Here is a 27961-nt window from a genome sequence, read left to right as displayed (position 1 = left end):
TTTAGTCCCTGGAGGGAGACGGCTGTGTCTGCTCAGCCAGAGCACCAGCGAGGCCCAGCATCCCTCAGAAATGTCAACCAAACCAAACAGGCCCTCCCTGGACACCTCAGCCCCAAGCCCTGACTTCAAGAGGCTCACCCTCAGCTGGGAGGGCTGATGCACACACGCCAGCTTCCAATCCCCAGCCCCACTCTCCAAGCGCTGCCTGCCCAGGAGGCGGTCAAGGTCAGTGTAGGATACCCATTTGACAGGCAGGAACACTGAGTCCCAAGAGAGGCAGTGGGGAGGCAGAATGAACGTGGGCAGTCCTGAGGCTGGATCCAATACAGTCCCAGCACGCTGCACCCATGTGACCTGGAAGAAGGCAACTTGTCGCTCAGAGCCTCAGTTTTACCATCTGTAAAATGGGAGTGAGAATGCTTCCCTCAAAAAGTTGTGATAAGGCACAAATAAAATGTGGAGAGGTATAGCTATATACATACACATTTACGTACGTATGTGTTAAAACGTGACTCCTGGGCCACACCCCAGATATAGAGGATGTCTATATAGATATAGAAGACAGATAGAGAAGACAGCTGTCCTTCCCATGGCCAGATACCCCTCCCCCATCTGGGGTAACAGCACCCTGACACACCTTGGGCTGCTGCCTCCTCTCTCTCAATCCCTGTGGCTATGGGCCTGACCCGTTACCAGAAGGGTTCTCAGACACCTACTGAATCAGAATTGCCAGGGGTTGAACCCAGAAGTGACTTATTTGTTTCATTTCCCCAGGTGCACAAGAGGCAGTCTTAGGAATAGCTGCCAGAAAAACTCAAGACGGCCCAGAAGCTGTGCTCATAGAAGGTGTTAATCCCCCCAGGAAGCCGCACATCTGCAAAGGGTCTCAGATTCCAAAGGGCTGTCAGGATGGGACCCTCTCCCGGACCTGAGCCAAGGTGAGAGGCCCCGAGGGGAGCTCCGGCGGGGCAGAGACCAGAAGGAGTTCTGATCTGACCCAAGAAAGTACTCGCTGGCTCTTCCCCCCATGATCCACCTTCACCCCGCAGAGCAGATTAAGGGGAGGATGTCCAGAGTCTCCAAACTGAGCCTTCCCTTGTCCCCTTAACCTTTGACCATAGCCCCTAGGCCTGAGAGGGGAAACTGGGGACATCCACCCTGCCACAGGGCAATTTCAGCATAAGGAGGTCTCCATAGCAACCCTCCAGCTGGAGAAACTGAGTTACCTGGTGACCAGACAGGGTGCGGGGGGACAGCGGCGGGACAGGGATAGGGTGGTACTGAAGGATAGGGCTGGGGCTTTTCCAGAAAGGAGGGAAATAACAAACATTTGTCCAGAGGGGAAAAAAACTTGCAGAAAGACTTTGCCTTCTTCTATCTCCTTGTCCCTCATAAGAAAACTTGAAGGGAATAGTTAGTAGTTGTAACAAGAGCAGCTTTACTGAGCACCATCTATGCCAGACCACGGGGGTTCACGACCTTACTGAATTCATACACCCACCACAAGAGGGAGGGTGAACTGGTAGTCCCATTTTACAGGTGGGGAAACTGAGGATTAGGAAAGATTAGGAAAGTTGCCTAAGGTCACACAACAAGTAGGTAACAGGTCCCAGATTCAAACTCACGCAATTCCAGAGCCCACTCTCCTACCCGCTTCTGCATGGGCACGTCAGCACCCCTTCTAACCTCCACAACCTCTGGGCTCAGCAGAGACTGGCTTTGGATCCAGCTCTGCCTGACTCAGAGGCACACTTGGGCCCCAACACCATGCTGCCGCAAAGCTGGTTAAGAGGAGCTTGGGTTGGGGGTGAGCACCCATTTTTAGGGAGGGGCTAGCTGTGCACAGAGGATTTGTTTGTTTCCACGGTCCCACTGCAGACTCCCTGAGCCCCTGCCCTGCTAGAGCACTAAGGAAAGGGGTGGGGCACATGACCCTGCAACACCCAACCTCCAGCCCCCAAATAACATGTAGGGTGGAAGAGAAAGCACTGGTTAATTGACAAAAGTTGTCCACCTGTTGGCTATTCAGTTGAGGGAGGGGAGGAAGAGTTGGGAATGACCTCCAGGTTCTGACCTGAACAACAGGTGAACAGAAGGCCAGTCACTGGGCCAGGGAGGTCCCTAGGAACCTTCACAGGTTCCCTAGGAAGACGAAGAGGGTAGTTTCCGACAGCTTATGTCTGGATGTGTGAGTGACATTGAGAGGAGGTACCAAGCAGTGGTACCAAGGTCTCAGTCCACCTGAAACTCCCAAGGCCCCCGCGCAACCCCCAAAGCCGCCATGTACCTACAGCCTGGGTCCACCCAGCCGTGCAGCCGGCTGGTCATCCTCATCCTAGCTGCCTTGCTGACCGGCCTCTCTCCATCACCTCCTCCCACAGAAGGCAGAGCCTCAGCAACTGTGTCTCTCAAATCATGATCTCAGAAGAGGGAACTTGGTTTAGTTATTGGAAGGCTGCCATCTGCAGTCCCCAAGCCAGGGCCCGTGTCACTGACAATTTCCAAGGCCTTGAAAGGGACCTTTAATCCAATTGTCTGTGTCAGGCAGTCAATGGGCAGCCCCTCCTTCCCCCTCCACCTTCCTTCCAGCTCTCCCTTTGAAGGCAGCCCCAGGGAGGAGCTGCCCAGCATAGCCGTGGCCCAGCCCTGACAGCTGCACACCCGCACGGCCAGAAGGGTCTGCCAGGAGCCCGGATAAGACCACCGGTGACCAGCCCTCGGTGTGAAATCCCTCAGTGCCTGGCACGGTGCTGGTACGGTTGGGAGTAGGGGGAACACATCATTCAAATACTCTGCGGCCATGTTCCTCGCTCAGCATGAAGTGCTGCACAGATGTTACAGTCCCCCCAGCAGCGACACGTTTTCCAGATGGAGAAACCGAGGTTAACAAACATTATGGTCACTACAAATTCTGGAAGTGGAAGTCCTACTGCGTTCTGCCTCCAGAGGGCTCGCTTACTACATATCAGTATAAACCACGGTAATAATGCCCTGTTGATTGCCTGCTCTGTGTGTGTCAGGTCCTAAGTGTTTCACGGGCATTCTCAATCTACACAACAGCCCTGTGGGGTACGTATCATTTCTCCTCCCATTTTACGGATGAGGAAACAGAGGCACAGAGAGGTTAAGGAACTTGCTCAAGGTCACACAGCTAGTAAGTGGCAAAGCCAGCAACTGCATCAGGTCTGGCTGTCTCTGGAGCACTTCTCATTCATTATTATCTGCCCCTACCCCATATTGAGCCTACTTACACTTTTTTTTCCTAATCACCCCAACATGAAATTTGGGTATACCATAGGCATACTGTTTGTCCATTTGTGTGTATGTATGTGTGTGTGTACACACACACACACACACACACACACACACACACACACACACACACATATATTGGGGGCAATATCATCACCATTGCGAATGGACTAGAATCTAGACCAGCACTGCCCAGTAGGAACAGAATGCAAGCCATATGTGTAATTTTAAATTTCCTAGTAGCCCCATTAAAAAAAAGAGAGAAAGAAACAGGTGAAGTTAATTTTAATAATGTTATTTAAGCCAAAATATCAAAAATCTTGCCATTTCAAAATATCATCATTCTTTGTTATCAATGTAAAAATGATTAAGGAGAAATTTACATTCTCTGATTCAACAGGAAGCCTTTGAAATCTGCTGGGTATTTACAACCCAGCCCGGCCCTATTTCAAATGCTCAACAGCCATGTGAGGCTAGTGGCCACATAGTAGACAGTGACCCCCATGCCCTAACCCCTCAGCTAAAGCAATATTGTTTATCTTCCCCAAAGCCTTGAAAGTGATGCTCTGGGAGACTTTCTCAACCAAGGAACCCTTTGGAGAGTCACCACCACTCCTAACCAGTGGGTCCTACTTACTGTGTTCTTAGGCCTACTATGAACAAGACACCAGGCTAAGATGCTCTCAAGGAGATATGAAGATGACTAAGAACTGGCATTTGCCCTCGAGCAGCTTATAATTTAAGACGGGGAGCGAAATAGTTACCAAACCCTACTGCACACCAGGCCCTGAGTCTTCCCACTCATTATCTTTTCATCCTTCCACTCTTCTGGGGCAGGGGGGGGATCGATATTACCATCCCATTTTATTGATCAGGAAACAGATTGAAAGAACATGGATCTTGTCCAGGGTCATCCTATCTGACTTGGCCAACCCAGGGCAGAACACAGGAGGTATCAGCAAAGCATTGGAAAGGCTTTTAGCAACAAGGAGGGCAGCCTTGAGGGAAGGCTTTGGGGGGGTTATGATGAACGATGGAGGCTACATGAGAAGGAAGAAGGAAGCCAGGTTCTGAGGATAAAGAAGGGGCATGTGCATTTGCAACGAATGAAGAAGCAAGGCATGGATTCCTGGCGGAAGGCACAGCACAAGAGAACCCCTAAGAGGCAGGAATTCTGGGCGCTGAGATGCCTTAGCGAGTAGCCCCGAGTAGCCCATGTGCAGGGCTTTGTGTGAGAAGAGGTCAAGTTCAATCTTCCAGTCGTGGAAAAGCACCCATTGCCCAACTCACGGGCTATAATGCCAGAGGAATCCCACTTCCCAAAATATTTACCAGAAGGCTCTGGGCACCAGACTCCATTCTATAAACTTGGGTACCGTTCCAAAGCTGAAACGATAGATCTCCTGGAGAACAAGATAAACTCTCCCTCACATTCTAAATAACGACAGGGAGGTGAGGAAGAGAACGAAATAAATCAGCCCTCTCCAACTGCCCAACTTAAAAGGGATTATGCTCAGAAGCAAGAAGAGGGCAAGGATGCCGTCTCCTTATCAGACACATGGCTGCTCCAGACACAAACAAAACTCTTGGCAGGCATCCTTCTTCCACATCACGGGGGGAGGGGGGAACAAAGTCTTAATCCGCAAAGGTCAAACCCATCCTCCTTGAATACAATCAAGCCCATATTGTTTCCCCCTAATTTCCAGGAGAAAACAGTCCCTTCCGCGAGCTGAAGTACAGACTAGAGCTCAAGGAACGAGGCTCATAGATCTCCAGTTTGCTGGAGGGACCCAGATCTCCAATCCCCCACCACAGTATCCAACCGGAAGTCACATTGGGGACCGGGAAATATGCCCACTGCACTCCAAGGCACCAGCAAAGGATGAGCTGCAGGACGAGTTGGTTCCGGAATGTGGAGGAGGAAGGTCCATCTCCCTCCCTCTGACAGTCACCACTGGATATCACAGATTGAGTAAATGAGAAAGTGCTTGACATAGATGATCTCATTTAACACTCACACAAGCCCATGTGGTGGATAACTTCGTTATCCCCAATTTACACATGGAAGTGGAGGCTCAGAGGGGTGAGGACCCAGAGTCACACAGGCGGTAAATGGCAGAGCCAGCTGACCCCAGGCTTGCTCTCCAGCTGGGGGGCTCCCACACTGGTGTACAACCCTGTTTCTTCCTTTCTCTGCCATGCACTCCCAGGTCAAAGCCCAGGTCTGATCACCTCCCTTCCCTGCTCTATAGCTTAGGCTCCCTTATGCCCGTACAACGAGCCCCAAATCCCCAGGGAGGCACACTCAGCAGCCCCCCAGGCACCCACACCATCTCATGTCACCCACTCCCAACTCCAGAAATGCAGCCCGGCCTCTCAAACAGCCCGTCCAAGAAGCGGGCTTCCTAGCATAATATTTTCCTCCCACAGAACGTGAGAATAAAGGGCTCTTTGCTTGTCTCCTGAAATAGCTGGCTCTCACCAGAAAGCAATCTTCTGCCCAGTAAAAATATTTCTGTAAAACTTGGTAACTCTATCTGTGGTTCCTTTTCTGAAAGTCAAAAATCTTGGAGAGTGAAACATGGCAGGGACAGACTTTATGACAAGCTCATGAAGTCACGTCTACCCAGACATTCCCTCCTTAACGCTGTGATTAATTTGCTGTTAACCGCAGGGACTTTGTGTCTTAATACTCTCAAAGCACCAGTTTGCATTTCTACAGAACAATACCCACCACCTGAGACCTGGTGTCCAGCCAGGAGGGCAGAGGAGCCACTGGCTGGGGCTCAGGGGCCGGAAAGGACGCTGCTGAGATCAGGGAACTCCTGCAGGCAGGCATCATGCACAGGTGAGCTGTCACCTGTGGCCGGTCCGTGGCCATGCAGGAGGCACTGTTTATAAAATAAGTGAGGGGTGTCCTAAGACCAGGATGTAAAAGTGCTCACAACTAACCCAAACGAACCCCAAGACGCCTGGATAAGTCACTGAAACCTCCTTGGCCTTAGTCTGCCCACCTGGAAATGGCAAACAATCACTCCAGGGAACTCTTGAGTGAACAAAGATGTTCTCTCTGAACCTCTTCATCCATCAAACAGCAACCAAGCCCCTTCCAGAGACTGTCATGGGCCCCAGAGAGATGGCGTGGGTTCACTGGGAATCTTCCAGAACATATCAGCAGCTCCAGAGGCCTTATCGGACTACTGAGTATGTTTACTGAGTGCTTACTGCATGCTGAGCCTTAAATCACAACATAAGTTATTTCACTTAATCCTTGAAATGACTCCAAGAGATGGATACTTTTTTCCTTCATTTTACAGGTAAAAAAAATTAAAGCCCACAGTGAATACAGTTCAGTACAAACCCAGATCTGAAGACCAGGTCCAAAGCTCTGTGCCCCCAGGAGTAGATAAGACCCATATAGGAAAAAAAAAAAGTTAAATAATAAGGTTTTTAAAATATCCATACAAACTGAGGCAGAGGTTCTTAACCTGGGGGCCCTGAAATTGGGGGTAAAGGTGTAAGAGCACTTATTTGAGGAGAAAGACACCATCCAATATAGCAGATTCCCAAAAGCGTCTTATTACCTACCCCCTAAGGGTTAAGAATCACCTAGGATCATCATGGAGAGGCTAGAAGCTTGAAAGGAAAGCTGTGACCCATGTGGGCTGCACGGAGGAGGCAGCAAATCACCCAGGCTCTTCCAAGATCCAATGGCAAGGAGCGGTTCTCCCCGGACAGTCAGCTAATTGTCAGACCGCCTTGCTCCCACCCACGCTTGCCAGCTGCTGCCTGGAGCTGCTGTCGGTGAGTTTCATACAACGCACAGATGTTGGTTCTGTCCACCCAGCGTGCATTCTGCAGCCTTGCCCTCACAGGTGGTTTTTCTTTAGGGAACCACCCCCTCACTCCCAGCCCTTGAGGTTTGGGGGAGCTGATCCCAGCCCCCACTTGAGGGTAGCCACATGACCCAGAACCGGCAGAGGCAGAGGGTTTGGTTCTGGGATGGACATGTGACTCAAGTCAAAACCATGGGAGCCAGACTGAGCTTTGACTGAAACTCTCTCTTCTAGTTGGAGATGGAAGCCCAGACCGCTGGGAGCCGAACTGCCACTACCTGGGGAGAGTCTGCCCAAGAATGAAGCCGACCCAAAAGAAACCAGAGCTGAGGGCAGAGTTGGAGCTGGGACCCAGAAGTCCCTGAATTCAATTCACCCTCCCAACTTCCCCGTTACACAGGCCAATAATGTGCTTCTGTACAAAACAGCTGAGATGGGCTTAAAAACCAAAGGATTCTGACTCATCCACACAGAGAAAGGTCGCACTTACTTAACCACAGAACCCCCTGAAGCTGCTGCCCTCCTGGATTTTGAAGACCCTGGCTTGCGGGAGAAACTCTGGCTTTGCCAGAAAAGAAGTAGAACCATGCCTGGAGCTCACATCAGGTGTGCAGTGTGTGTGCTGGGGCAGCAGGGGTGTGTGCAGAAGCACAGCTACAGAAATGCACCACATTGATCTAATAGTCTACTTTAGACTATAGGCACAAGCCCATAAACAACCTAGATGCCCAACAACAGGGAATCAGCGCACTGAAGTATGGTCCATCCCTACAATGGAAGGCCTTGAGAGCCATGAAGAGCAATAAGATTGAAGGGCAATTAGATTATATGCACTGATATGGAATGATTTCCAAGATACACTGTTAAGTTAAAAAGGCAAGGTGCAGAACGAGATTATAACATGCAACTTAGGTTAAAAGAAAATAAAGTCTCTATCACGTTTTTATGCATCCCCACCTTAAATGAATTTTTCAATTAACCTACAAATACCAATGCTTCCCAGTCTTGTTGGCCAAGAGGACTGCTTACTGTCTGTGCAGGGATAAGGGCCCATACTCACAGAGCACGGCTAGAAGCACCTCCAGGGACCAGAAAAAGCAGATGCCTTGGGAGAGGGGTGCTGGGAGGCCAATGGTATTGGCAGAGGTGGGAAGAGGGCTTCCTTTCTATTACATACCTTTTAGTACTGTATTGAATTTTTTTCCTTTTGTTTTTCACCGTGTGCATGATTTCATTTACCAAAAGAAAACTGGTGAGGCCCCTTTCTGAAAGGCAGGGGAGATGCAAGTGGAGGCTCTCATCAAAGGCCAAAAGGAGGTGGAATTTGGAGGGACAGGACCTCCAGAGGCTATGTGCCCTCTGGCCAAGCTGCTAGGCCTCCCCGAGCCACATCCACCAGGCAAATGTTGCTTGAGCACCCACCACGTGCCAAGCAGTGCAAAAGGCCCTGAGGACGCAGCAGGGAGACACACAGAGCCTGCCCCATGGACTCTGCAGTCTGGTCTCAGTTTCCCCATAGTATTAATACTGACCCTGGCCAGGTTTCTGCAAATAGTAAATGCCTGACAGATCACTGCGAGTAAGGCTTTGCCAACCATAAAGCTCGAGAGGAATGCTGCCTCTGACTCCCGGGGAAAAGCTGGTCCCACTCAGTGCTGAGCTCCAGCCCCACGAACGGGTTCTGCCTTCCAGCTCCTCAGACCAGAGCCAAGGGGACAAGTCCTCACCCATGAACCCCAGAAGCAGATGCCAAGCAGGCCCTCCAAGGTTGAGAAGGCTAAGAAGGCCCCAATTTATGACACCAGGAGAAGGTGCACCAATGCACCTACCTGGGAGACCCACCATCCTTCCCATCACTGACCCCAGCAGTGGCCAGCCTGGGCCTCCTCCCTCCAAGCTCAAGGGAAGCTGTGCCTCCCAGGAGCAGGGTCTGGAGAGGCCCCAGGGAGGGTTTCACCAGTGCCTCCTGGGGGCAGAGCTCGCCTCCCACCATCACCTGCTGCAAATAGCCCCTCCCACCTGCCTCGGGATGGCGGTTAGCCTGATGCACCGCAGTGCTGCATCTCCTCCACTGGTCCAGAGCTGTGCTATCCAGGCAGAAGCCACTAGCCCCACGTGGCTATTTAAATTTACATTTAAATTAACTCAAATACAATATACTTAAAATTCAACTCTTCAGTCCCGGTAGCTACATTCAAAGCACTCAGTAGCCACAGGTGGTTAACGGTTCCCATATTGGACAGTGCAGACATAGAGCATTTCCATCATCACAGAAAGTTCTATCACTAGGCTAGATATCCCTTTAACATCTCCCTCCTTCCAGTTATAAAAGGAGGGGCCTGGCCGGTCTTGAAAAAGAGGCCAGCTATCAATAACTGTCAGCAAAGTTCTAAACCCACTTATAGGGGGTAAGGACCCACGGCCATAGGGAACTGCACAGGAGACAGAATCACTGACTGAGAGCGTGTCATGAGTCAGGAACTGTGCCGGCTTCTCCTCTGGGCCGCACACTCGATCCCCACCCTTCTACAGTTGGGGAACACCATCCCTCCCTCCGCCCTAACCCCTCCAGCTCCCTCCCACCATCACCTTTCCTATAGGGTCCAGTCGCCCAACACAGAGAGGCTCTGATTCAGAGGGCTTGCGGCGGGAGGGGCCCCGAGGTCTCAGCATTTTAAACAGCGCTCGGAACTTCAGATGTAGGTGGTCCTTGGGCCGTACCCTGAGTCCATCCCAGCCCCACGTCCCCTTCCAGCTGCCGGCTTCTCTCTCCACCCCTTCCAGAAAAGCTTGTCCCGAGACAGATAGCTGATTCACTTTGTTATACAGCAGCAACTAACACAACAATGTAAAGCAATTATACTCCAATAAAGATGTTAAAAAAATAAAAATAAAATGTATTGGCTCTTTGAAAAATACAAAAGTAATACATGCTCATTGAGAAAAAAAAAAGTCAAACAATGTAGAAATATATAATGTGAAAAGTGAAATTCCTTCTCTCCTCACCACCTCCCACCACTTCACTCCTCAGGGAAACAGACTTTGACAGTGTATTATTCCAGATCTTTCCATGTGCACCTGCAAATATATAGAGACACAGGCCTGAACAGACCTTTGTATAGTGCAGAAAACGGGGCCACATTATAGTGATGTTTTGCTCTTGCTTTGCTCATTCAACAGCATCTCAGGGCCTCCTGCCTATCAGCCTGTGGCCCTCACTCAACCTGGTTTTACTAGCTGCAGAGAGATCCATGGAATGGCTACACCACTATTTATTAACCTGTCTACTGGTGATAAATATTTGAGTTGTTACAAATTTTCCTTCTTCCAAATAATGTAGCCATGGATGTTCTTACAAGTATGTGCATCTGCTCCCGCGTAAGTGCTCCCCTGTCCCTTCAGGACCCATGCCAGTCTCACCTCGGCTACCATTCCACCACGACAGCTCCTGTCAAACCGGACAGTGACCACCAGGACCCTAAATCCAATGGACACCTTTCAGTCCTTTTCCTTACTCAGTCTCTCAGCCGTTTCTCTCTGGGAGACCACATCCTCTCTGGTACACTACTTTGATGGCCCTCAGTCAATCACACCTCCCAGTCTGTATGCCCCTGTGTAACCCCTTCCCCTAAACCTGGGCTGGACCTGTGACTTGCTTTGACAAAGAGAATGTGGCACTGCCAATTCCAGGCCTAAACCTAAAGAACCTGGCAGTTTTCACTTTTGCACTCTTGGGAAGCCAGCCACAGTGTAAGAAGTCTGATTACCCTGAGATCGCCATACCACGAGGAAGCCTGAGCTAACCAGTGGTGAGGACACCTGGAAGAGAACTGAGGCCCCAGACATATAAGCCAAGTGGATCTGTGGCAGGTGGCCCCTCGCTGTTTGAGCCAACCCAACTATGCACGTGGAGCTGGAGATAAGTTGCCCCTGCCAAGCCCTGCTCAAATTGCATAATCTTAAGCAGATCATAAAATATCAAGTCAGTGAGTTTTGGAATAATTTGTCACACAGCAGAAGATAACCTAGACAGCCACCTTTTCTTTCCTACATTCTGAGAGGAGGAAGCAAAGGCCAGGAGAGATCACAATAGATACCTAATAGCTACGCTGCAGCCACCCCCAGGCTCAGGATTCCCAAAACAATGTTCTGTCCAGAAAGATTTAGTTGCCAGGGTGCAACTGCTGCTTGTCATGTTCAGAGGCTGGTTTCTAAGGTGAGAGGACATCAGGGTCCCCAAGAGTCCTCTTCATGCCCTAAGCAAATGGAGTTGATGAACAAGACAGCAACCATGGCAATCCTGGGACAATCTGTTCTGGCCAAAAAGTCAACAAACCAAAAGGCTCTGAAGCCAAGAAAGAAAACTTTGGCACAGAGAGGTTAGGGAATTTACCCAAGGTCACACAGCTAGTGAGAAGCAGAGCTAGATCCTGAAACCAGGTATTCAGACTCAGAGTCTAGACCAGTGACCAAACACCAGTGTTTTCTAACACTTTGATAGTGACCCACAATAAGAATTATGTTTTATAATGGGCCTCTGTATATATGGGTTTGGGTATAGATGTGCGTTTAGATATACACATATCTATCTATAAATAGATCTACCTATTTATCGGTATGGATACCCATGTCTACATGTCCATATCTATCTATCAATCATCTATAGACATGGCTATCCACACCTATAAACTAAACAGAAAGTTACACAAAGCAATATTTACTATTACTATATAGGATATTCTCTTATATTTTTATTTTTGTCTATTTCATTTTTTTTTAATGCTGGTCACTACATGGATTTCATGAGCCATGAATGGGGTTATAACATACAGTTTAAGGGGAAAAAAAACTCACTTATAATGATTTAAGATAGCTCTAAAATCAGTCTGATCTGAATTTGAATCTTCCTAGAGCAAGATTCCACTTCCAAGTCAAGTGACTTTGGGCAAGACGGTAGATTTCTTTAAAACCTCAGTTTCCGGGACTTCCCTGGTGGCACAGTGGTTAAGAATCCGTCTGCCAATGCAGGGGACATGGGTTCAATCCCTGGTCTGGGAAGATCCCACATGCTGCAGAGCAACTAAGCCCATGTGCCACAACTACTGAGCCTGCGCTCTAGAGCCCACAAGCCATAACTACTGAACCCGCGAGCCACAACTACTGAAGTCCACGCGCCTAGAGCCCATGCTCTGCAATGAGGAGCCACCGCAATGAGAAGCCCATGCACCTCAATGAAGAGTAGCCCCTGCTCGCCACAACTAGAGAAAGCCTGTGCACCACAACGAAGACCCAACCCAGCCAAAAATAAATAAATAAATAATTTTTTTAAAAAGCCTCAGTTTCCCCAGCAGTAAAATGGGGATAATAATAGTACCTGCCTCATAATGGTGTTGTGAGAACTGAGTGGTAGGGACGGCTCTTGGCCCAGGGCCTGACATATAGCAGATACTTAATGCTGCACCTATGGTTCAGCACAGGGCTCAGCATACACAGGCACTTAACAGTCACACTGAGGCTGCTGCCACAGAACACTGAGAAAGGAGGCACATACCCAAGACTGACCGGGGCAGTGGGCTCCTTGGGATTTCCAGGGCAGGGGAGCAAGATAAGTGCTCCCACCATGCACTGAAAAGGCAGCCTCGTTCCTGGTTTGTAGTAGTTTTCTGACATCATCTTTTTGCTTTTGAAGTCTATCTAGATCCCTAGGGGAAAGAAGGGTAAAACAAGGTCGAGGTCAAAAACTGCCCTGTAACAAGGTTACCTCTGGAAGCCAGGCCCGGAGTGGCCTCAGTACCCCAAGGTAGCACCCCCAAACCTACACAGTGGAGCCGCCATGCGCCAAAGCCTCCGTGAGAGGGGCCCACCAGCCTGCGCAGACTTCTGCAGTCAGAGATACACCCTGGGCCTGAGCCCATTTGGGAGGTTCCGGTCTTCCCCAGCCTCACCTGTAGCCTGACGGTGGCCAGGCCCATCCTGCTGACAGGGACTTTTATGCTCTGCCCTACCCTCTCCAGGGCCCCAGCTCTGTACTCAAGCTCAAGGCCAGGGGCTTGGGCAGCACGTGGCAGACCAGCCAATCAGCTCCCGGCTGACACTACTTCATGGGACCAGGAGGTTCTCCCCAACCTCCCACCCAGCCAGAAAGGAGAGAAGCTGGAGTGATCGGACATCGATAAAAATAAAACTGTGGAAGAAGATTTGCAGCAGGTGGACGAAGAAACAAAACAGGTTGCAACATAGAGCATTGCGTCCCGCAACCACCAAGAGATACCCACCCCCGGTGCCGGACCGCATATGTCTGCCTGAACATCTCAGAGACTGGATTCTGTCCTAAGCCAGACATCCAGAAGTGGGTTGAAGACTCTCTATTGCCAGTCGTGCCTCCTGGCCTTTGCACTTCCCAAACCCTTTGAGATGTTTTTACTAAACCTTTCATCACCTGGCTATTTATCCTTTGGGTCTCAACAACTTGACTCCCCAGTGCAAAGTAGAACCCTCCTCATTCTCTCTCACCACGCCCTGCTCTTCCCCTTCATCACGTTTAGCGCACATCTGGGGGATCGTTAGCTAACCACACGAGAAAGCTGCAAGAGGAGGGGTGACGTCCGCTTTATCCTCCCTGATTTGCCAGTGAACTCACTTCAGTCCTCGAACAACTCCATCAGGTAGCCACCATGACTGCCCATTCCACCAGCTGCGAAAGTTGAGGACCAGCAATGAGCCGTCACGTGGCCCAAGGCCACGCGGCTGGGGAGAGGTGCGGCTGGAACTTGGACCCAGGAAGTCTGATTCTGAAAGCTCTAAACACACTCCTGACACCTACTACATGCACACGCTGGGCCTCAGTATAAAGTGGCCCAAACCACATCTATACTGTACTTACCCCACCTGCCCTCCTATCCTGTTCCCCGGCAACTGAAACATGCTACCCGTGACTCCCCAGCACCCAGCCTTAGCTCGGTCTGTACCCTCTGCCTTGGAGGCAGCCTGACTCCGCTCTCCCTTGGCTGGGCTCAGGACTTGACTTGCTGAGCTCGTCTCCTCATCTGTACACAGAGTGAATAATACATGTAAAGCATGCATGTAAACCATTAGGCACTTTTAATATTCCCTTGTATGGACTATTATCACTAACATATTCATACCCCACCAAAATCTTGTAGGTCTAAATCAACAGTCACAAGCCAGGCCAACTCCAGCTGTCTGGGTCCACCCAGAAAAGTGTTTTTGAAAAACTGTATGTAGTTGATGATAATTTTTTAAATTAGAAAAATTTCACATAAAAATCCAGGTGGCTGGATTCTCTTAACGAGAGAATGGCAATACCAGGGCCACATTCCCACGTGACAGCAGTTGGCTGGGGCTGAGGGACGCTGTTCTCTTGACTCAGGACATGTGCTCCCCAGGGCACCCTCCCAGGTGTCTCCCTCCCAGCCTGCTGCGTTCATGAATATGACTTCTCTGGCCTTTAGATTCTGACCCCTGGTCCCAGTCTTACCGTCCTTAGAGCCATACTGACATGCCACCTCCTTCAGAAACACCTCCCCGAATCTCCATAACCCTGTGTCTCTTCCTGGTCTTATAACTGTAAGAGCGAACTTGTATCGAGCACTTACGGTGCGCCTGACATTACAACTGTTTTACAATTTGAGTCCTCACAACTGCCCTATGATGCAGGTACTATTATCATCCCTGCTTTACAGATGAGGAAACACAAGCAGAGTTGATTATTCTATTGCCATCCCCACCCCCATCCATTCCCCACCCTCTCTGTACTGCCCCGTGCCTCCAGGAAGCTGACCCTGTGGACCAATTCACTGGAGTTTTCTGGCCTCTGGCTTCTGAATTCAGCCAATGCGAAGCCCCGGCAGGAAACGGGAGGATACGAGGAGATGGGAGTTAGGGTATTTCTTCTCCACTCCCTCACTACTTCTGTACCATGTCTCTGACTGTGGTTAATCCTTCATCTTTATAGCTTCTGCCTGGTCTCCACCCATCGTCAGCTGTGGTTCCTACAGGGATCCAATCTAAAATATCCAACATTTCCTCCCCTGGCCCTTTCTGCCCTAGGGGTGGTAACAGCTTCCCACTCTTGCCAGGGACCATCAGTCCCTGGGTACCTCAACGCCCCATAAAGTATCCCTGAACCCTGCCCATACCTCTGGAAGCTAGTTTCATTTAAACTCTCTGCAGTGCATCTGTTTCCCACTAGACCTCTGGCTGACAGATGTTCGACACTATGCCCAAGGTCCCACAGTTAGCAAATGGTGCAGCAGGATCTGAACCCAAGACATCGGGTTCCAAAGTTCTCGCTCTTTAAGCACCACACTACACCGCCTGATGTCCTAATCTACTTCTCCTGGTCCTTCACCTGCTTACGGCCTCCTCAAGAGTCCCCTGGGTGACACTCGAGAACCAAGCACTGTGCCTGGACCAATGCAGACCTTCCAGAATCTCTCACTGAGCCCACAGAATACAGTCACTTGATTCCTCTTTATCCTCCCAAGTATTTTTACGAGGGAGAGCCCATCCCCACATTCCTTCTCCCCCCAGATCACAGAGCTCACCTCTTTCCTGCTGGCCCCTCACACAGGCCCTTCACACACTTGTCTCCCCTCTGGACAAAGACCACGCTCCGTAACATGGCTGAGAAGGGCCCCAGGCCCAGGCTGTGACCTCTCTTCAGCCAACTGAACTTCAACCAGCATCTCAAATGAACCACCCTCTTCTCTACAGGGCTTTCTCACACGTGGCCGGTCGGTCCGGCAAACACTCATGGCTGTTACATGTCCTCTCCCCTTGCCCTGCTCACCACCACCCCTCCCCCCATGCATCTTGGCCTTAAATCCCAGCTCCTCTGAGACTACCCTCTGACCCTGGACCAGTTGGTACTTCCTGCTCTAGAGCCCCCAGAGCATCCTCTAACATTCCCTGAACATCGTCTTCATTATTCGAGAGCTACCTTCCCAAACCATGAGCCAATCAAACACGAATATCAATGCAAAGTAAAATATTAGCAAATCAAATACAGCAGCATTTTAAAGCAGCAGCCTATCATGGCAAAGAGGGATTTAACTTAGGAGTGCAAAGAAAGCTGAACACTAGGAAATCTAGTTATGTAAATCATGCATACAAATCTACATTATATTAGCAAAGAATCACCAGCTCCATCAACACCCCAACAGCATTTGATAAAATTCAATAATTATTCCTGGTTTTAAAAATCCTAGCAATCCAGGAGATGAAGAAAGCTTTCTTAACTAGATAAACAATGAACATCATACTTAATAGTTATTAAGTAAGTTGAGGCGATTCTAACCAATGCAATAAGATAAGAAAAATAGATGAGAGGCAAAGATGAAAGTTTAGTTCCACTAAACTCCAAGTTCTATGACGCAGGAACTATGTTCTCTTCCTCATAGTTTCTACAACATCCTACCCATGCTCAAATATCTGTAGAATGAACAGCCACCCAGATTAGGTCTGATTCCTATTAAATGTTCTCAAAGCACCCAGCACTTCTCCTTTGAGGCATAAATCACAGCTTAGGTTGTGTAATTTGCTTTTAAAAATACTTATCTTTTCCTACTAGAGTGTAAGGTCCATGAAAACCAGGACCATGCTCTACTGACAGAGCAAATGTATACCTGGCCTAAAGTAAGTACTCAATTTCTATTGCACAGATGCATGAATGACTTGAATAGAATGCATTTACTACATAGTTTCTAAATTATAATAAATGATTTTATCCTACTTCTCAGCCAGAAGATCCGAGGCCCAGAGAAGGCAGGGGGGGGGTCCTTCAGCTGATGCCACACCACTGTGAAGCCCACCCACTACCCTGGGATCCTCTGAAAGGCGTCAGCCACACACAAACCGCAGCCCACATGGCTCAACAAGTAAGGAAAGTGAAGCCCAGAGCAAGTCCTCAGAGCCCTCTAAACAAACACACATCCAGGACGCGCCCCGGAGGGCAGAGCCGTCTGGTGAGAGCTCCTGTGTGCCGCCCTTCTGGGGCTAAGGATGACTCCAGTGGCGGGACCTGAGGCTTCCCTCGCGAAGCCCCGTAACGGGTACCCACGTGGATAAAGAGCCTCCTCTGCTTTCCCGGGAAGTTATCAAAGAATTACTTATGTCTCTGGAAATGCTTGTTTGGAAAAGGTTCCCCAGCCCACCTGGGCTTGGCAGGAGCGGCAGCGTCACCAGGCCTGCCCTCTGGGGAGGGATCAGGCTTTCCCTCCAGCTCCTGAAGGGACTCAGCCATTTTTCATGCACAGAGTCTGAAGCCAGCCGTAAAGAAGCAGGCAGCTTCCCAGGATAAACGGAGCACGGTGACATCAAAGCCTGCCTTCCAGATTAAACAACTGAGGCCTTCAGCTCTCTCTGGCGTTTCTTCCAGGATATTCTGGGCTTCTGCCTCAGTTCTCCCTCGGATGGAATGGCAGATATTTTGTTTGTGAGAGTCTGAATTTTTTCCTTCCTCTGGGAGGGGGTGGGGAAGGGAGGGGGGAGAGAGAGCGAGAGGAAGAGAAAGAATGTCTGTGAGAGACAAGAGCCACAAAAAGAACATGCGTGAGTGGAAAAGAGAGCGGTAAGTCAGGGAGGCAGCCGGAAGGGCCTGCTTTGGAATCCAACGCGCGACCTAAAAATTCCAAAGTTGTGAACCTACAGCCAGTGAGTGAGGCTGCGAGAACCCCCCGAGCAAGGAGGACTGAGGGGTCCCCGACTCCCCAGCGCCTGCAGATCTCTTTGTGGGCCCCTGCCTCATTGCCCAGAGAGTCAGGCTGCATGCCCCTTCCTCAGACACATCTGTAAACTGAGGCAGGAGACCCTCCTCCCTCAGGCACAGGTTCACAGCAGTTCTGGGGCAGGATGGGCTCTCTCTGGGATTGGCTTGTCACTGCCTCTTGCCCCCTGGTTCTTGGGGTACCTCCCTCTGCCAATCCCGCCGCTCAGGCTGCCACATCCCACCACGGCTGGGCTTCTGACCCTCCTCCCCCGCAGGGCAGCAGGGGCTGCCCCTCCACCCAAACAGCTGGAGAAATGCCCCAAGTCCCTGTGCATGATGCTGCATGCGAATCAGCCCTACCGAGCGCGCTGGTGGCTGCCCGCCTGGCTCCGCCCCACCCACCTGTCCAGAGGGGAAGGTAGCTCACACGTGCCAAGAGCCACTAACATGGGGGGCTTTGCAGAAAGAATGAGCACCAGAGAGAGTTCCAGACCCCGCAGGCTGCAGAGCCGCTTGGAGCCCACAGTCCCTTCTCGAGGGCCCAACCCAAGCACCACGCATTGTCCACGGACACTAGCGAGTGAGGGGTCTCCCCCAGCTCCCACTGCACAAACCCATCCCTTCTTCCCACACTTTCTCCCTCACTGCCTCAGCTTCTCATGAGTGTTACTGTCTGCCAGTGTGCCTGTGACCACGCTTATTCTTTGTCTCCTTTATTAGACTGGAAGCTACGGGAGGACAGGCACCACAGCTCTGTGATTTGCCACTGTAGCCTCAATGCCCAGCACAGCTAGGGAATCCATAATTAATAACAATTCATTATTGATCATAATTAATTAATAGCTGAGTGTCTGAAAGAAAAGGCCTAATTCCACTCTTCCCTTTATTCCTACTTCCAGCTCCACTTGGCTGGGGAAGAGAACCTGGGGGAGGAAGAGGCAGGGATGGTGACTTAATCTATCTCCATTCATTCATTCAGCAAATATATCATGAGAGCCCACCATGTGCCCCAGGGCTGCCACAAGGAAGATGGACTCCTCAGAAAGTGATTCTTCCATTGCTGACAGCTTAGCCTTGCTGTTTTAAGCCCTCCAAGGGACAGTCTGGCCCCTGAGCCCAGGGGCCCAAGCTTCCTGTTATGAGGAGGAATTCACTCTGTCTATCACCCACCTTCTCTCCTCACTTCTGACACTCCCACTGGGTGAGGGGATGGAACCTTCCCCAAGGCTAGGAGCTTGTGGGACATGCTGAGGTTGTCTCCTGGGTTAGCTTCCCCCTGAGTTTGTGACAGTTTGTACAAGATATGAATGTAGAGGGTCTGTTCCTGAGTTCGAGGGACACAACACACACACAGCCTGACTCGGGGAACCAGTGTCCTTCTCAAAGAAGAAAAGTTTCGAAGGGAGGATAAGGCACTCCTCGAACCTCTACCAGAGACCCCATCACAGAGATGCATGAAAGCACCCAGAATGACAACCTTGCCCACCTCCCACCTTCCTGAGGGACCCAGACCTACCAGAAACAAGAAGCCCCACCTGGCACTCTGTTCAGCTCCAGCTTGCCCCAGCTCTCCTCCCCATTCCCCAGGGGTCCAGAAAGCTGCCAGGTGGGGCTATGAAGCTGGCCTGGGTGCCAGGGGCAGAGGGCACCCTCCGTGGAGAACTCAAAGAAGCCAGTGAGTGGAGGTCCAAACGCCTCCACTGGCCTCAAAGCAAATCATCTTTTAATTCTGAAACACCAAATATTTAATTTATGCTTTACCTCAAATGTCAAGTCCACCTCCCGGCACATAGCTTTGAAACCACGTAAGGAGGCCTAACACTTTCCATATGGTGAAGACATGGGGCCTTTTAATTGTGCCAACTGGTATCATTCAAGGGTAATTCCCCTGGAATCCGGCACTCAGGCAGCAGCTGGGCCAGCCTCCAATCTCATCGCCCAGCTCCATACATCCCCACGGGCTCCAACAGGGCCTGCACCCTCCCAATCTTCCCTAAACATCAAAATGCACTAGGTGCCCCCTAATCAAATTACCAAACCGCCTGGCAGCCACCTTTGATCCAGAGGCAGACTTGCCTGCACCGAAGCTCTCAGCCTGTTTCTTCAGGCGGCTCTGCCATAAAAGAACAAAAGGACCAAACTGGGGGGTGGGGGAGGGGAGGGTCTTAAATCCAGTTGTACACATTCACATATGCGCACGTGTGCACACGCTGCAGGAGCGTACACAGACGCGCAGATTCTGCTGCTCTGAGTGCTCTCCTATCAACATCTCTGCGTCCATTACGCGACTCCATCCATCTACTAAACTTGTTAACTTCACCCATTATATTTTCCAGAGCCAACATTTCCAGTTGGTTTTCTTTTGTAACTGCCTGTTGCTGCTTCGTGTTTCTAATATTGTCCTTTATCTCTGAGATTATTATGCTTATTTTAATTTCTAATTGTTTAGCATATTGTTGTCTGGCATACAAATTGTTCACGTATCAGTCATCTTCTGCAGTACTTGTACAGGTCACATTTCTCATTATTTTTCTCTGCCAAGCTCATATTCCCTTGAAGTTCAGCGTGTACCCACTGAAAGGGCAGAAGCCCTAGCCTGTGTCCCTCCAAGTGAGGCTACAGAGTATGGGGGAGGGGGAGCCTCTGGTTTCATAATATGGGCCCCCATCTCCACCTCTCCCAGGGCCTCAGGGACCTGCCAGTACTTTTCTCCCCACGTTCTACTTTCAGTGAAGAGTTATCTGCCAGAACCCTGCCAGGGATGAGCATGTTATTACACCCATTTTGCAGATGAGCTAAGTAAGGTAGACAAAGGTAAAATGGCTTATACAAGGTGACAAGCTATTGTGGCCGAGACTGACCTCATTTAGTTTTGTATTTGGGAGGGCAGGCATGGGTTAAATTGCCGGTGAGGTCACCCTCTCATATCCCAGGATCTTGCATGAAACTCAGACCCAATTTAAACATTTACTAAGCTACTCAGGCTCCCTCAGAGAGGAAGAGGGCAAGCAGGGGCCCCTCATCCTTCTGCCTGCCCCACAACCTGCCTCATCCCAAAGTACTCGGCAGCCGGCCAGGGTGCCACCTCTCAGGAATGAATAAGTGCGACCCCCTCCAGGCAGATGTTCTCGTGTGGAACTTTACCACACATGGTTTCCACTGTCCTAGAAAGTAGTCCAGAATGGGAGAAAACCAGAGTCCACACCAGCCGGCTGGCAACTTTACAGGGTTATGAGGAGGATTAAGATAATGTAAGCAAAGTGCTTGACACACACAGGCGCTTAATAAATAGTAGTTATTGTTGCAGTAAAAATGCTGGTTGGATGAGCCATGAATGTGCCCCCCGCCACTTTGGTGAAAGGCCGGGTGACCGAGTGGACACAGAGGCCAACCCCAGGACGGGTCTGGGGCTGGTGAGGGGACCTCTGCCAGTCCTTGGAACTCAGCACACTTTGGAGCCCACGCCCTCCTACATCCTGATGAGATAATGGAAGAACCTGGAGCCACCCTTTCCGTGCCACTGGAAATCACAGAAATTAAACAGACCGGGGGTTGCCTACTGCTATCCTGTTCGGTATCTCAACATTTCCCAAATGTGGGGCATTCCGTTCTCATTCACAATTTTGACCAGTTGTACTTAATATTTTTCTCAGAATTGACTTTAGACTATCTCTTTCCACTTAGCTTCCTCCTAAGCAATAATATCTGCGAATTCAAGGGTTTTATGTCCCAGTTATTTATATTTTTCTGGTTAAAAAAAAAATGTAACTCTTAAGATAAGAAATATTCCTCCAGGTACCACTTGAAATCACCTCACAGGCCTCCACGGTGCAGCCCCACACCCTGGGCTCACCCTGACTTCTCCCTGGGCCATCCCCACCTCTGCAGGCTCAGGAGTGAGGCCAGCGGTGGTGGGAACCCAGGCATCCAGGTCCCAGTCAGCAAGCACAACTCTCAAGGCAGCAGAGATTCCCTCTCCTTAATATGTTGGATGGCAGGTCCCGCGCTCCACCACCCAACATATGTCATGCTGATGGCTCTGTGTCTCACATCTTCAAAAGTGCTTTGAACAAACACTAATGACCCCTCAGCATTTCTCTGAGAGAGGGGGCTGGGGAAGGAGGAGGCAAGCACCATCCCATGCTGTCCTCAGATGGGGGAAGAAACCAGGCAACAGAATTCCGTGACTTTACCAAAGCCATAGTCCTAAGCTGGGGCCCCCTCCCTCCCCTCCCTCATTTCCCCCAATGGCAACTTTTACTGGCTCGCATTCCTCTTGCTGGGAACACTACTATTTAATTAAAAACGACAGACTTTTGTTTTCCTCTCCTTCCTTCCTCCTCCCTCCCATCCTCCAGGACTGGATGCCAAGGAGACCTACCAAAAACATGCGGGTAACATTTGTTATGGCTTTGAAGATAAAAGTCAATTGAAGTAAGCCCTCGCTGTATTTCAAGTTTCCCCTAAAGCATGGAGCAAGCTCCCTGGCAGTTTAGGAAAGAAAAAAAAAAGCAGGGGGGACTGCAAATAAATGTCATTCTGCAGGAATACTTTGTAAAAATAAACAGGCTGAAAAAACCCAAAACTTGATTAATGGAAATCCACTCAGTTGGCCTCTGTCTTCAGCTGCAAATGCATTTGTTCATGTGGCTAAATCGGATCATTTTCATTGGGCTTTAAATAAATAAGGAGATCAAAAACTAGAAATGGTGGGGGAAGAAAGGGAAGTTTGGAGTTCTGTTTTTAAAGGGCCCCAACTGCAGTGCCCCCGCCCACCGAGTTTTGGCCTTTCCCGGGGGACAGCAGCTCCAATTCTAACCCAGCCAACAGATGAAGAGAAATGGAGAAGAGAAGGCCCCCAGCTCAGCAGTGGCAGTGGAGGAGGAGATGGGAGCTTCTTCCAGATGCAGGGGTTATTTCATACGTGCACAAGAGTCGACTCTATCCACAGGCTCACCTCCTCCAACTGGCTGCACCCAGTCCAGGTCCCACCACCAAATACACACACACACACACACACACACACACACACACACAGCTGAAAAGTCCACTGGCCCCTCCCCAGCCCATGGACAAGACCAAAGAACTAACCAGACCTGAGACTCAGTCTGTTCTCCTCTAAGTTAAAAAAAAAAAAAAATTAAATGTCACATCAAAAAGTTGATTCATCCTTTGATCCTTGGCTTGCTCGAGTTCCACGCAGACCATCTGAAAGCCCTGTGCAGAGTTCTGGAGCCCATAGGACATCTGTGAACACCAGTGCCAGGCCAGGAGCTGAGGCTGGACTCACTCACTCCCCTGTCACATCTACTGCTCCCCTAGGAACAACTCCAACCTCAGGGACCCACTGGGGGAGGGCCAGGGGTAGGCCCAGGCTACAGCAGAATGAGGCCCTCTCTCTCCTTGTGGGCCAAGCCAAGGGGTCTCCCAGATCTCAGTACCCCCCAAGTTCTGCCCACCACCAGATCACAGCCGGCTCTACTGGGGCTGCAGGACAGATAGTACTGATGAATGTCACACACTTGGAACACATTCAGAGGCCGGCACAGTCCTGCCTTCCACCCAGACACCTCCAGATGCCTTCCCACTTCCCTAGCCCCAACTCCAAATCCACCTTTGAGCGCTGGCCACAGAAACAAGGTAGAAGTCAGAGCAGGCCCCCAGATCCCTCCAGCGCAGACAAGCTTCCCCATCAACTGGACCTGCACCACCACATCACCTAGGACATTCCCCACACACACACGGCAGCCCTCTGCCCCCAACTGAACAGGAGACTGCCACCTGTGTCACCAATAAGGTTCCCCAAGGCAGGGGGTGTACAGGGTCATATTGGTGGGTCAGGCGCAGCTGAGAAGGGATTTCTGGACTTAGAAGCTGCGCCGAGAGGGTGCTAAAAGTTGGGGTTCGGGGGGTAGGTATGGAGAAGCATCTCTGAGGTTGAAAGAGACGTAGGTGGGGATCGTACCCGAGTTCCTCTGCCAACGGTGCCAGCCGCCCGCAGCTGTCGGGATCCGGAGCTGCCACCCGGGCAGCGCTGCCTCCCGATCCACTCCTCAATGCCTTTCCGAGCCCAGGCGGCGCTCGCAGCGAAGCTGTCACCTGAGGCGGGGACGACACGAAGCCCCTGAGTCTGGCCCCTAGGCTGAAAGTTACCCGAGAGAGGAGAGAAAGAGTGGGCGAGGCAGAGGCAGCAGGGACCCGGAGGGTGTTGGGAGCCGCGCACAATCCGAGAGAAGGACGCAGGTAATCAGGAGAAGGGAGTTCAGCGAAGCCCCAAGAGCGGGGATCCAGAGCGGAGCCAAGGGGGAAGCAGGACCCCAGGAAGACGCGTCTGGGGATCAGAAGAGCGAGCGCCAGGGGCCAGGACTGAGGAGGGGAGGGATGAACACGGGGTGAGGGGAAGAGGGGAACTGAGCGTCGGGAGAGGGGGCGCAGAAGCCAAGATCTCGGGAGAGGGGGCTGAGGGCCAGAAAGAGAGGGCGCAGGCTCTTGGAGAAGGGGCTTAGGAGCCTGAAAAGGGGGTGCAGTGAGTGCGGGGTCGGGGTACCGCAACAGGAGGAGTTGAGAGTCAGAAGAGAGAGCACAGGATAGCGGGGAGGGGGTGGGATGGACAGAGGAGGGGACACAAAGTCCGCTCCAAGGAGAGGGTTTGTGGGACTGGTGACTGGAGTAGCGGGTGGGGGTGGCCCTGGTAATAAGATCCGCGGGCTAGGCCATTCCGCCGCCGTCCGCGGTGCTTCCCAGTCTATCCCCCCCGGTCCGTGCCCCGCGCGCCCCTACCTTCCGGGCTCTCCCTGCGCTTGCACACGGCGGCTGCAGGCACATCGCGCGCGGCGGCGGCGGGAGCCGGAAAGAAAGGAGAGGCAGAGAGTTAGCAATCGCGGGGGCGAGGGCGGCGGGGACCAGGGGGCCGGCACGCGGGCGGGGACACTGACCCGGCTTGGAGTGAAGTTTCCCCATGCTGGGGGCGCTGCGGGAGGGGGCGTCCCTAAGCCATGCGCCCGGCCCGCGGGCCCTGCGGCTCGCCGCGCCGCGCCTCGCTCTCCTCCTCCTGGAGCAGCCCCGAAGCCGAGCGGATCCTGAAAGGTCGCCGCGACACGATCCTGCCGCCGTCGCCGCGGCCGGACTGACGCCCGGGCGCGCCGAACCCCTAGCCCGCCGCCGCAGCCTGCGCCTCCCCGCGCGCCCATTGGCCGGGCGCGGCACATCAAAGGCGAGGCGGGCCGCGGAGGGAGAAGCCTGGGGGCGGGGCCGGCGGGCTGGGGGCGGGGCGTGGAGAGGCGCTGCAGGGCTGGACACAGCGCCCCCCTCCAGGCTGCGGTCTCTGACCCGGGCCGGGGGCTGGGGACCCGGGACTGGGGACCGGGGGTGGGGGGGTGATGGGAGGCGGAGGAGCTCTGGCCAGGAGGAGTATTGGAACAGACACCCTCTTGGGTCCTGCCCGCTCTGCAGTAACCGCTCCTCTGGCTCACGGGGCTGTGCGTTCCCTCCGCTCTATTTTTCCTGGCAGCGGACAGGAGGACTCAGCGGCTCCACTTTACAGGTGATGAAACTGAGGTCGGAGAAGAGACGCTGCTTGGAGCGCCCGCAGCGTTGCCCCTTCCGTTGCACGATCGGACTTTTGCAGAAAGTGTTCGCTTATTACCCGCCCCGTGCCCGCCCACCTTCTCCTCCGACTCTCTACGTTTTGATTTGATTGTGCAGGAGAAGCCCCCACTGCACCTCCTGCCAGCTGTGGACCCAACCAACTCCCGGCGGCTACAAGTGTCCGAAAGCCACGAGTTGCCAGCCAACCGCTGTCCCCGCATCCCGGGGCCCGTGGGTGCCCGCCGGGGGTCGGGGCGCGCTGCCAGCTGTGCAGCCCGGAAGGGGGTAACCGCTGGGTCTTTGATCTTCCTTGGTTTCCGCTCCCCGCTGCAGTTCGCCAGACCAAGGGCTTGTTTGTTTTGTCTGGGGAGGTCTCTGCGGAGGGGAGGGCGACATCAAGGGGTTCCACTCCACCTTTGTGGTTCTCAGAGAGAACGCCTGCTCTTCTAGGGACGCTGTGGGCCTGTTAAGTTCTTCCTGGTACTCGGTAGTCTAGGCGTGGGAAAAGAAAACTCTGTGCTAGGACTGAATTCTCTGTGTGAGTCTCAGTTTTATGGTCTGTAAAATGGAGGCTCAATTCTGCCCTTCTTGCCAGCTCCTTAGAGGGGCACTGCCGAAAAGGAAGATAATGTGAGCAACATATGTAATTTCCAAATTTCCTAGTAGCCACATTTTTTTTAAAGTCAAAAAGAAACATTAAACTTATTTTAATATATTTTCTTTAACTTGATATATCAAAAACGCTTTAATTTCAACTTATAATGAGATGTTGTACATTCTTTGTTTTGCACTGTTTAAAACCTGGTGTGCATTTTACATTTAGAGCACATCTCAACACAGACGAGCCACATTTCAAGTGACCAATAGCCGTGGGTGATTGGTGGCTACTGTATTGGACATCATAACTCTGGAGTATCTACATGTCTCAAAAGGATATTGGGAACTGCGTGGCCCTCCAGAGTCATAAATCCCTTCACCCAACAGTGTCTTACTTCCTTTCTCCAAACTTGCTTTCTACACACCCATTTGTGTGGAAATGAAGGCTAATCCTATAAGCAGGTACATTAACGCTCATAGCAGGCTGGTTTCATTTGAGGAGTGCTGGGACCCCCCAAAACATTATTATTGTCCATTTTATATTGCAGTTCTCTATTCAGTACCTACTGTGTGTCAGCCATTGTCCTAAGTCATGTATAACTCTTACAACCACTGTTTGATGCAGGCTCGTACTTATTCTACAAAGGAGGGAACTACTAGGCTCAGAGAGGTGAAGTCACGTGCCCAAGGTCACACAGCTAGGCAATGACCTGATTAGGAACTGAACCCAAGCCCCTTGATTCCATTGCCCATGTTGTTTTTACTACACCAGGCTGTCCCAACACTGTCCAAACTTAACATTCCACCATTAGAGAGAGACTCACCCATCTGGAAACAAATACTGATTCAGTGCCAGCTGTGTGCCAAGCACTGTTTTAGGCACTTAAGATATATCAGTGAACAAAACAAACAATCCCCACTCTCATGGATCTTGCACTCTACTGGGAGGAAGACAGAGAAGAAGCATAATTGAATGGGCAAACAGTATGGTAAGTGAGAAGGCATCACCAGCTATAGCAGTGGTTCCCAACTGTGGGCAGTTTTGCACTTTGGTGGACATTTGGCAATGTCTGAAGGCATCTAGCAAGTAGAGGCTAGGGTTGCTGCTAAACATCCTACAATGCACAGGACAGCCACCTAAAACAAAGAGTGGTCCAGCCCCAGGTGTCAATAACGCCAAAGTGAGAACCCCTGAGCTGCAGGAAAATGGAAAAGCAGAGCAGGATGATAGGGACCAGAAGTAGGAGGGAGGTGGGGGGCTCTGTGTGTCTGAGTTCCAGTAGGAGCTTTCCTGCAGACCCCTCCAAAGGAAATGGAATTCGGTTGGGGGTGCTCTCTGTCTCTCTCACCCCCGCCCTCCGCCAGCGCCAGGGTGCATCTAGATCAAAGCAAAACTCTGAGCGGTCTTTCTCACGGCGCTCAGAAGGTTGGTTACTTCCTTAAACCGGTCATGGCTTTCTTCTTGCATGAGAAAAAAGTATCCCCTCTTCCCCTTGGGAATTTCTTTTTACAGTTCAAAAAGAGATAAAAGCAAGAACTAAAACTGCAGTTACCATTTTAAGTCTTGGGGGAAGTAAATCCCAAATGTCCAGCCCAGACGCAAAGGCCCCCCTCCACCTTCAGCCTGGCCCTTCCCAGCCCAGCAGGCGCCTAGGACTTCGCTGCTCTTGGAATCGTGACACGCCCACCCCCACCAACCTGGCCCTGGAGGGAGACACAGGAGAGGTGGGCCTGGTGGTAAAACCTCAGCCTGTCCAGGCCTCTGAGGAGGGGCTCCCCAGGGGCCACCAACCCACTGTCCACCTGGGGTGGCTATTCGGCCTTTGCCGTTTTCCTGCCGCACCACTCGCTGTCTTTTTATGTGTTTTAATAATTTATCTGGCCCACTTCTTGGGCTGTATACTTACAGTGACACATCTTTTTCTTTGAAGATTTCCCATCCTGTAGGGGAGGAGAATGG

General features: G+C 51.4%; 1 protein-coding gene across 2 annotated transcripts in view; it reads right to left on the bottom strand.

The window, feature by feature from the left end:
• The window catches only part of NKD1 (NKD inhibitor of Wnt signaling pathway 1), an 86369-nt gene extending 61364 nt beyond the window's left edge, over positions 1-25005 (bottom strand). Inside the window, exons 1-3 of one of the 2 annotated variants that reach the window (XR_003429828.1) lie at positions 24753-24993; positions 24598-24630; positions 23783-23916 (exon numbers count right to left, since the gene is read on the bottom strand). Coding sequence is in view for 1 of the 2 variants with exons in the window: in XM_027092136.1 (XP_026947937.1) it covers positions 23783-23916; positions 24598-24630; positions 24753-24777 (192 nt within the window). In the remaining variant the exon portion in view is untranslated. Of the gene's footprint in view, positions 1-23782; positions 23917-24597; positions 24631-24752 lie in introns of both variants that reach the window. The other variant, XM_027092136.1, reaches the window with a different exon arrangement.
• Between the last annotated feature and the right edge of the window lie 2956 nt (positions 25006-27961).

This window comes from Aethalodelphis obliquidens, unplaced genomic scaffold (assembly GCF_003676395.1).
Source record: "Aethalodelphis obliquidens isolate GAN/ISIS:26980383/991018 unplaced genomic scaffold, ASM367639v1 scaffold75, whole genome shotgun sequence".
NCBI lineage: Eukaryota > Metazoa > Chordata > Mammalia > Artiodactyla > Delphinidae > Aethalodelphis > Aethalodelphis obliquidens.
The sequence above is the reverse complement of the archived record's forward strand: the minus strand, read 5'-3'. Positions and strand labels throughout refer to the sequence as shown.